This window comes from Cyprinodon tularosa, unplaced genomic scaffold (assembly GCF_016077235.1).
Source record: "Cyprinodon tularosa strain WSP-4 unplaced genomic scaffold, ASM1607723v1 ctg354, whole genome shotgun sequence".
NCBI classification, from domain to species: domain Eukaryota; kingdom Metazoa; phylum Chordata; class Actinopteri; order Cyprinodontiformes; family Cyprinodontidae; genus Cyprinodon; species Cyprinodon tularosa.
In genome coordinates, this window is record NW_024039068.1 from 55,704 (window position 1) to 66,603 (window position 10,900).

The window sequence follows — 10,900 nt, forward strand, 5'->3', positions numbered from 1 at the left end:
CAGCAGGTATCTTGATGACTCTTGAACCTCCACTACAACAATTGAAATCTTGAAAAGTTTTGTGAATTAAGAGTATTTTCCCAATATTTGAGTTGGTAAGGAAGACAATTCCCAAGTCCAGTGTGTTGGCTTAGGTTTAAAATAAAATGTTTTTTTTTTCCTGTATTTTCATCAACCCTTTTTTCTTCTCCTTTTAAAAAAATAAATAAATAAAAAATTTGTGTTTGCATCAACCCTTTTTTCTTTCTTCTTCTTTGTCTAATCTATTGTCAGATTCTGGTGGCTCGGCTAGTGATTTTGAATCAAAACATTTTGTGCATTGTAAGTGTGAATTTGAACTTAAAGTTACATTATAAGTTTGTAATTGTAGAATAAAAACAATTCACAAGTACAGTTTTCTTTTACACCTGTTAAAATTGTGTTCTGTAAGTTGCACATCAAAATCTCTTACATTCTCAGTTTTGCTCTAAGGTTCCAGAAATTTTGTTGCAAAACTATTTGTGCTTTGCAACTTTGTTGTTTTGTAATTGTGGTCTTATTTTTTATCTTTCAGAATTACAATAAAAGGTACTCCTCTTCAAATTCTCGAGTACATGTACCTGAATTGTGTTCTGTGAGTTGCACATCAGCAATGTCTTTCATTTAGTTGTGCTCCAGTTGGTCTAAAACAAATGGTGCCAAAAAAATTCAAACACGTTTATTAAAATCTTCAAAACAAAATTTTAAGTTTATACTGATTGTGCTTTTTAATAGATATGGACATGTTTGTCAATAACTTCTTTTTTGGCATCAAGCTAATTTTAGTTTTTTTTCTTTTCTCTCACTTTTCAGTGCGAAGGATCAGTATTGGGAAGGCTGACTCCCTTCTTATTTATAAAGCACATGGCAAAATGTCCAAATCTGTGTTCTTGTTGCTATGCTGTTCCTCAGAATCACCTTTTTCTTAATAGGGTGTGTCCTCAGCCTACAAAAGCTGTATCCATCTGCATACATGACATTTTGTTTAATGATGTGCTCAGCCAGTTCTCCTTTCCCTTTATTTACATTGAGTTCAGCAGCGTTTCCATTCTTTGCCATGTAAATACAAGTTAATATAGCAGGGATTCACTAAACTCGAGGGCTTAACAATTCCCTGTGTGCTCCCTGTCAGTTGCATCCTGCAGAAGAAAAAGTGTCTTTATTGCAGCTTCATGGATTTGTTTTTTGTATTCAGTGTTGGTTGTATAATGCAAGTATTTTACTGCATCATTATCACCTGAAGGGGGTGTGTTGTTTTATTTGACAATGCTGAACACATGAGCTGGACCTATATAAGGGGACAGAGTTAAAAAAGCTAAACTCAACTCCCTTCTCCGGAAGAAGAAGACCTGAGAGCAGGTATGTCATTTTAGAGGTTTCACTAAGTAACTGATGCAACATATAGATTTATCTAAGAGGAACAACCAAAAGTCAAGAAGGCACATCTGCAAGTTTCACTTTAACTTAAAAATGTACGTACCGTATGTTATTGCAATATTTATTGTGGTATATTAAAAACAAATAAATAATAAGACAATGCATTCCTATGAAAACTCTTAGGCATCTACTTAAAGCTAAGAAGCTGTGCAAAGTTTTACAGCATTGTACTTCTTTTGCAGAGGTATTCTCTTCATTGTTGGGAAAATGTTTGTCATCCTGATTTGTATCTTAACACTCCAGGATGTGCACACTGCTTGTGTTTTGGTGAGTGTTACTCTATCAATGAATTATTTGAGCCTATAATACAAAAAAGGAAAAAAAGTGATTTCTTAAACTTTAACAGTCATATTCTAACCCTGCACTAGCTGAACTATACTTTAAATTTTACTGAGCTTTAGAGCCTTTGTGTTTTGCTTATTCACATCTTGGGTAGTTAAATGTTACTCCATTCAACTCAAATAGGTTTGAATATATTCAATAAGGATATAAATCAAAATTTAAATGCTTGTTTCAAATGTCCAAAAGTTTATAGTGTTTTCTTTTTTGCATATTTCAGTCTTATGTAAAATATAATTTTAATGTCATCCAGTTAAGTGAAAAAAAATTAGATCCACAGTTTTGTGGATTCTCACTGTTATCTTGCAGTTTTTCTCTATTACCACACATAAATGTTCCAGTTTGTCAAACAAACTTTTCCAGCTATTGGATCCAGGAACTGGAAATCAGTCTATTAAATTTCTAGGGAGATGTAAAACACTCTCTTGTAAAACACCTTCTCTTTATAATTGCTTTAATCCCACCAAATTTGAGGGTTGTAAAGCATGAAAAACCTGATTTAGGTCCATCCCTAGTACAGAAATTAAAATCTTCATTTTTACCAGACCACATGGTTTTGAGTCTTTCCCTGCATTAACAAATCAGAATTGGCATCTTTCATTTTGTCAACGCCTTTTTTTGACTCGAGATGTGCAAAATATGTGTTGACACCCTTCAGGGAGGGTTTTAATAAACATTTCAAAATAGATAAATAATAACAAAACATAAAAGGGTAACCTTAAACTGTTTACTCAGCAAAAAATATATAATATTCCTCAAGGCCTTTTTTTTTTCAAAAGAAGGTAGATCAACATCAGAAAAACCGAGAGTTCTTTTGTTTTTGTTTTTGTACTCAAAGTGACATTGACTCAAATAGAACTTTAGAAATCTCTTGATAACTGAAGCTTAGAAAGGTGAGGTAATCCTTATAATCAAATTACTGTTCACTCTCGCTTTTTTCAAGAATGACTGAGAATTTGAGCAGCTTTCCTGGTTTATTGTCATTTCATAAATAGATTAACATAAATATTTTTGTAAAGTGAGATCAGGTTTCAAACAAAGGGTAATACATTATGCTGCCTTGTCAGTTGTTTTTTAATCTGAATTTATATCTTTACAGTATATTCAATAAAAAATAAACTTTAAAAATACTTAATGTTGACTTAAGTCTTTTAACACAGATTTAGGAAGACAAATAGTGCATAACTGCCACCAGAAGTTTAAATGTTTACAGAAACGGATATAGAGAGGAGTCCCGCTGTGGATTTGTACCTTAATAAAAACCCAGCAGATAATCAAGTTGTTAATATACACAGCTTTGTTTCAATAATTATAAACTAACCAGGTGTTTTTCTTATCCCTCATGCACACGGCTTCACATCATCATGTGTTCACAGCAAGGTAAGTGGCCCCGTTTAATCCAGCAGGCGTGTTTAGCTGCACTGTTTTATTTTTGGTGTTGGCTGAAACGTTGCCAGCACGGCTCCCAGTCAGATTAGTGATTTTAGCTTAGTCCTGTCTCTGTGCTCCTTTGTTACATCGAGCCATTTCAGAGCAATTAAACCAGGATGTGTTTGTGAGTCATATCTTAAGCTGCCAGAGTAAACGTCAGTGCTCATTGTGTCTTCAATCTGCTGTTTATACATCGCTTTGTAATGTGTGTGCAGATGTTTGCCCAGAGAAAATAACCGTGCAGGAGGAGATTGTTGATGTCCACAATGCCTTCAGGAGAACAGTTGATCCACCTGCCAGTAACATGCTGATGATGGTTGGTCCTTTTTCAACTTTGATTTTAAGATTTTATTTTCTGGAACTAAATAAGCAAATTCAACAAAGTTAACCTTAAATCAACATAGTAGATGAATCAATTATGTTAAGCTAATTTTTTCATTGCACATAATCATATGTAACATTACATATGTTTTTTTACTAATAATAGTTGCTATTTACTTGCTGATTTTTTTTTTTTTTTCATTTATTTCAGCAGTTCTCTTGGCTGCTTCTTGTCTTAGTTAGGAAAACCCTTTTTAACCCAGATTTAACATAGGACTCAAGACCAATTTTCCATGCACTAGAACAAGTAAAACAAAATAAACTATCATAATGCCTAACTGTTAGCAGTCATAGCTGTAGATTTTTTTTCTCAATGAATACAAGCCCTAGGTCTTTGCAGACTCTGTTAAATAAATAAATTGATTGAATCAATGCTTAACGTTATACATCAAGAAAAAACTTATTTCCTTCCTCCAGAATTTGGAAGGGGAACAATGTAAAGATCTGCCGGAATTTTTGGTCCTGTTTTGCCAATATAGCTCTGGGAATAGATATCAGTGCTCTTTAGCCAATAGCCAATGCCTCTTTAGCCAATAGCCAATGTCTAATGACTTGGCTTTGTTTGCAAAAACAGATCATCATGGTTGTTGGCATAAGGTTCCACTTGATACTTGTATATTAAACTTTATTGAAAATTATTTAAGGAGTAAGTATACAACGGACACAGCAAGGGAGAGAAAGAGGGGATAGGAACTAAGGGAGACAGAGAGAAAAGAAACCAAAACAGCAAAAATAGTAAACAAAACAAAAACAGTAACTCTACACAAGTCTGCTTCCATCCCTTTAGGAAATTAGAGAACAACACAAAACAGAGAGCAACAAGCAAAAAAAAAAAAAAAAAAAAAAAAAAAGACAACAGACAACCAAAGGAAACTTAAAACAAAACAAAAGAGTCAAGTGTGTGAATAGTCTGTTTTGGGGCCAACATAACCTGCTAACAATAAATATGGGATCAATTATATGCCATCCCACAACTGTGTGTGACGAAGCAAGTGGCCAGCAATGTAGCAGCTTAATCACACACTGCTGTGGTACACATCAATGTAAAAAAAGCTAACCCTCTCATGGGAAACTCCTAAACAGAAACTCAACATGTAACCAGAGTGGAATCATTTCCAGTTCAACACAGGAAGTATAAAAAATTTTGCACTAAGCATATTCCCTTTGAAATAAACATTTTCTGTTCATTTGTTTGAGATGAAAATGTTGTAAGTCATAAAAAACCATATTTTTTCTAAATATTGTAATATTTTCTAAAACAAATATTTGATTATCTTCTTTTTTTTGGTCAGACCTACAATTCAGAGTTAGCAGTCACCGCTCAGGCATGGGTTGAACAGTGTAATCTCACTCATGGACCACCCAGCACCCGAATGTTTAACGGTACCTTTGATGTGCTTTCTTTCTTTCTGTCTGTCTATTTGTCTTTCTGTGCCTTCACTGCTCCATCATTCTGGGCTGTATATATTTCCTCCAATAGTCTAAAAGCTTTTTAAAATGACTTCCCTTGAGATAAAAGATCACAACCCATAATGTTAATTTATTGTCTTTCCTAATGTCTTTTTTGATATTAAATAGCATCTAGTGAAATATTAATGATAATTACATTAGTGGCCTTTTTAATTAAGCCTGTTTTCATGTAAGTAGTGTATACTAGTTGAAGATTGAATTGAAATATACTCATTCATCGTGTGTTTCAATGTGTTTGCCTCCATTATGCAGGATATGAATTAGGCGAGAATCTCTTCTATGCATCTTCCCAATTCTCATGGACTACTGTCATTACTGCCTGGTACAATGAAAAGTCACACTATCAGTATCCCACTGGATCCACCAATGGGCTACCCATTGGTCATTACACACAGGTAGCCACAATTTATTAAGCATAAATGCAGAACATGTTTTCTTTATATATACATTTAAAGGAAAACAATGGAATTATATATTTCGGTCATGTATATAGATTCCCAAGATGATGTTGACACTAGATATTCAGGGTCATCTTGATAGAGCAGTAATTTGTTTAGAAATATTTTAATATATGGTTTCTCGATCTACAACGGGAAGGAAGCAGCTAATCTTCATATATCAACTTAATGTATTTGTTGCCCTAATGAAAGAGTTTATAAACCGAATTAGAAAAACAGTAACTATTCTAGTTGGGTTGGAGTGCATTCACACACAAAAGCAAAATATAATTAAATTCTACCCTTTGCATGGACATAATTTATCATAGTAAAATGGTATCATGTTACCATCCCGTTCAGCATGTTCTGTCCTTTTATGCTGGCATTTAGATAGAATTATCTGCATATGCATTCATTCATCAATCATATTTAAAGCTGTTCAGTTCTCCATCCATCCATCAATGGAGAAGTAAAGTAAAGCTCCCCAGTCAATTGTTATTTCTAAAGATATTAGTGTTCCCAGTTAACACTGGCTACTATTATTTGTTAACCATGTCTTGGGGTTATTTATGTATTATAAATATGCTCTTACAGTTTAGATTTTGTGACCCAGTTGTGTTTCCAACAAAGAACTACATTCTTTTTCTGTAACATTTTATTAGACTATTTTTGGTCTTTTTTATGAAACAAAAATACAGACACTTACTTGTCCCTACTCCATGAAGGAGTTCATTAAAGCATTTAGAGATGATCTTTTTCTAAATGCAGCAGTGCAAAAAACAAGCAAACAAAAAAAAACAATATTTGATTTATTTTACAGGTGGTGTGGTACACTTCTTACCAAGTTGGCTGTGGAGTTACTCTGTGCCCCAACAACATCTACTTCTACGGCTGTCATTATTATCGAGCGTATGTAACATCTTTCACACCCATTTGATTTAGTAATTATACATGTTTTTATTTATGTGATTTCACAAAGTCTTCACTCTATATTGCAATTTGTGCAATTTCACATTTTGTGATGTTACAGTTTTTTGCTAACTAAATTTCATTAATTAAAGTTTTGATGATTTTCCACACAATACCTCATAAGGACAGTTTCCAAATACGTGTTTTTGGAACTTGTACAAATGTATATAAAAGTACACAAAATTACATCCACATAAGTGTTAAAATCCTTTGTTTTATCATGTTTTAAGTACCTAGAGCAGCAATGACTTTGGTATGTCTAATACTTGTTTTAGGGAGGTTTCCATCAATCTAGGGGTGAGCATTGGTTTGCAGGCCTTATAAATTTTTCTAGCTGGAAAATCTCTGTCTATAACTGTTCAGAAACATGAAAAGTATCATGGATATTATTCTGTATAATTTAAACACAAGGATGTATAAAATTAGCTATTAATTTACCCAATATGATGATCATTTGGAAAACTGAAGCACAAAAAATCAACCAGAGAGGCTCTGCTGTTTCAGAGTGGAGCTCTTTCCATTGTTGCTCTTATCACAGCAAAGAGAGAAAAGAAAATGCACAGAGCATCCAGCTGCTCTGCAAACAGGTTTGTCCTCAGCTCTGTGAAAGTTGGATGGCAAGGCTGTCACAACCAGTGAGAGTTTTAGTGTTCTATTGTAAAAGTTTTTAAGCTACTAACAAGATTGAAATATAGCCTAATTTTGTCCGCAAAAAAATGAAAAACTAAATAAAGGAACCATTCTTTGTTTGTTTCATTCTAAAAATAAAAATCATTGTTGTTTTCCAATTGAAGGAATTGATGATCAAATGAAACATGGATTGAAACAAAGGCCTTTTCAAGGAATTTAGGGGCCCCAAGAAAAATTCACGCGAAGGTTACGCCTCTTGAGGCGTAATCCTATAACAGTGTCATTGTACTTTTCTGCCGTGACAATCACTGAATATAAATGAGCGCTTCCTCACACCGTTTGTCATATGATACATTTCATATCCAGCTCAGCCATCTCAGGGCAACAGGCAATTGCTTGGTTTTCTTGCCGTGTTGCAACAGACCTTATTTTAACACCTTTCTTCATTTTAAAACCTTTACTTTTTTTCTTTAGTGGGAACTTTAACAACTGGCCACCTTACAATGTAGGAACTCCATGTTCTTCCTGCCCAAACAACTGTGTGGAAAACCTTTGTAGTAAGTAGAATCACACAAAACTTTTCCTTATTTTAAAGAGTACTCTAATTGTTTTTCCTATCCCAATTTCCCAGCCAATCCATGTCCTCATATTGACAAGTACCTCAACTGTCCCCAGCTAAAAGCAGTCCGTGGCTGCAGAGACCTGGAGGTGAATGAGGCGTGTCCTGCTTCATGCACATGCACCACTGAGATTGTTCCAATACATTAGATTGAGAACAAAAGTACTTGAATTTTTAAACATTCAGGATAAGTACTTTATCAGAATCTAATGCCTGATTCTTGCATCTGCAAAGTTCAATAAAGGCGGTATTCCAAAATGTGGCTATTTTGTATCTATCTTGTGTTATTAATTGTTTATATTCACATTTTCTTTGGTAAATTTATTTAAAGCAATTAAATGCCTTGGTTTGACAGACATAATTGCTCCTGTAAGGGGATTGCCCAAAAGTTACTGATTTTTGAATGGTTTTTTTGGGGTTCCATTACATATATATTTCTCTCTATATATATTTTCCTATAATATACAACTCTTCTTTTTTGTTTCAACATTCATCATCATTTCAGCATCAGAATAGGCATGCAACAAAAAGTATGTAGTAAATTTTATTTTTAGGACCAACTAATTGGTTTACCTTTGTATTTTATAAGCCTTCTAATAACCCCACTGTTTTGTTCATTGTTAAATTACCTGTAATCAATACATGTCATCTTCAAGAGGAGGTGCAGTCATTTTTTTTGTTTTCAGTATATATATATTTTTTTATCTTTTCAAAGCATTTTACTCTTTTTTAGGTCAGGGTTATGATGATGTCACTCCGATTGTTATGATGGCCCTGAATTGCAAACCATCTTAACAAATCTTCAAAAACACTACAATATGTTTAAAAACACAATGACATAAAACTTCCAGAAGAGGTAGATATCAGTGGGAATCATGAGACCTTGTTGATGAAATGACGGCACCTTTTGGCTTTTAAACTGGAAGTCATTGTGCCAAATAGAATCAATTCCGATTTTATGTCCTTTAAAATGTGGTTTATGTGTTGATTAATGTTTTTTATCGTCACTTTATTGATATGTTGACTATTGATTTTTATTGATACGTTGTATCACTTCAAGATTAGCATGCAAATTGATTCAGGAAAAAAAATAATAATAAAAAAAAAATTTATTACATATATATATATATATATATATATATAAATATAAAGAAAATAATTTAGTAGAAAGTATACCAAGATATAGGATAATTGTTCGATTAAAAAAAAAACAAAAAACAACTGTAATTTTTAAGAGAGCCTGTGAATCTTGCATTGTAAATCTAAAAACATTCCTACAAAATACCACATTTTAGGATTGGAATGCTTTTCCCCTTTTCTTCCTGCATAAAATGTATGAACTAAAATTAAATCCCTAAACACACTACACATGATTTTGCGTCTGATCTGAAGGAAAATCACATCACCCTTCCTGAGAATCACCTCATTGCCTCACCCTGTCCCACAACCTTATTGTTGTACTGTCAATTTAGTTCAGTTTATCTATATAGCGCCAATTCACCACACATGTCATCTCAAGGCACTTTACAGTTCAACCAGATAATACAGTCAAATTGCTTTAAAGTTTTCTAACCAATGAAAACCAGTTGATTGCATCGACTCATTGACTCAAAGGCAATCCCTCACACTAAGCATACTTGTAGCGACTGTGGAGGGGAAAAACCCCTTTGAGCAGGAGGAAACCTCCAGCAGAACCAGGCTCAGGGTGAGCGGCCATGTGCCGAGGTCAACTGGGGTTCAAAGATACAGAGGCAGAGATACAGAAAGAAGCAGAGATACAAAGGCAAGAAACATGGTTGCACCCAAAAAATTTAGCACATATTATATTTTGCATTTTGGCCTATATTAGTTGGTTGGTTAGTCTGATTTAAGAGCTTGTTCTGCAGGCTGGTCATTCAGTGGGGCTGTGCTTTGTAACTATGCTGGCTGTTTTTTTTTTTTTTTCTGTTTTTAAATAGGTCTTTTAATGTGATTCAATTAAATGTGGAACGCTAGGTGTGTTTGAGAAAAAACAGCACCTTAGCTGGAATTTGGAAGAGAATGTGCGGGTGTGCTGATAGGTGGGATTAAAAGTTTGCTGTTAAGCTGGACCAAGCAACTGAAACTGAACAAGATGGCTGCAATCTAATTTGTGTTGTGCAACTTCTTGATGAAATACATAATAAAAAAAATAACATTTTGCTTTGGAGTCCTATGCACCTACAGTTAGTTATGTTCTATATTTTAATAATAACCTGTATAACTGATCTATTGTTTTAATTCTGATAAGCCTACCCACAATCAATCAGCAACTGGCCTATTAATATTGGCAGCTGTTACGCCTCAAAAGTATTCAATAATCAGTCAAGCATAGGCTAATATTACATATATTTTTTATTTGTTTTGCATGTTATTTATATAACATCCATGAGTGTTAAATTCATGACAACAAATAGCCTCCATCTAAAGAATACTTGGAATAAATATGCTACTGATCGAATGCCCAGGTTTTATCTATGCACACTTTGAAGAAAATAAAGGTGAATTAGAAAGGTTATAGAGGGCATGTAGGGGATTTTTATTTGTAAACCTTAGATTCCACTACTGACAGGTGGGTGTTTTCCTATGCAGTGCAGCATCAGAAGTTGCTTTTGATCAACTGTTGCAGCTGGCTCAGATGGCTGATCTCGCTCAGATCTCTTTAGGTCCCAGTTGCTCCAATGCTGCTGACATAAGAAATAGAAGGGAGGAAGTCAGACAGAGATCTAACCGCCATGCACCACACGCAGACTGATCGGATCTGTGCAAGTCTAGGTCATGTGCAACACACCTCTTGTTTCAACCTTTGTGGCAGGGAAAAAAACAAAACAAATCAGCACAGATCAGGATCTACCATCCTATATGCAGTGGGAGCCTCTCTATAGGTACTGCAGTCAGCGTGATATGAACAAATTGCAGTAGAGATTAAGAAGCTGGACATAACCAGTGTGACATAGGCTAATTGATATGTGTATGTTAGAACAGTACAAATAAGTTTCAGTGTACGCTCACTTTATCTCTGAACACCACAACAAATTGAATAGATAATATGATGTTGCAACAATAAGGTTTATGTAGTCAAGAATTTTCACAAGCAGTCCTGCTGTGGCTGGTAAGAGGCGTGGTTAAGATGAATGCTCAGTAGTCTTGC

General features: G+C 34.3%; 1 protein-coding gene across 2 annotated transcripts; it reads left to right on the plus strand.

Moving 5' to 3' along the window:
• Positions 1–1,325: 1,325 nt before the first annotated feature.
• Positions 1,326–7,993, plus strand: LOC119790068 (serotriflin). Of its 2 annotated transcripts, none has more exons than XM_038295393.1 (9): positions 1,326–1,377; positions 1,638–1,722; positions 3,171–3,174; positions 3,441–3,541; positions 4,899–4,989; positions 5,329–5,471; positions 6,334–6,422; positions 7,587–7,669; positions 7,744–7,993. In XM_038295393.1, exons 2-9 carry the CDS (start codon positions 1,663–1,665, stop codon positions 7,878–7,880), a joined length of 708 nt encoding a protein of 235 aa, XP_038151321.1. In that variant the 5' UTR covers positions 1,326–1,377; positions 1,638–1,662; the 3' UTR covers positions 7,881–7,993. The 2 variants fall into 2 exon arrangements, with proteins under 2 accessions (XP_038151321.1, XP_038151320.1); XM_038295392.1 differs by having other exon boundaries at positions 1,339–1,490.
• The last annotated feature ends 2,907 nt before the right edge of the window (positions 7,994–10,900 follow it).

What these genes read in the sequence shown, in the direction of transcription:
- LOC119790068 (XM_038295392.1), top strand. Translation starts at nt 1,411, where the DNA reads ATGCAACATATAGATTTATCTAAGAGGAACAACCAAAAGTCAAGAAGG. An exon ending in TTTCACTTTAACTTAAAAAT is followed by an intron (nt 1,491 to 1,637) that starts GTACGTACCGTA and finishes CTTCTTTTGCAG; the next exon opens with AGGTATTCTCTTCATTGTTG. An exon ending in CCAGTAACATGCTGATGATG is followed by an intron (nt 3,542 to 4,898) that starts GTTGGTCCTTTT and finishes TTTTTTGGTCAG; the next exon opens with ACCTACAATTCAGAGTTAGC.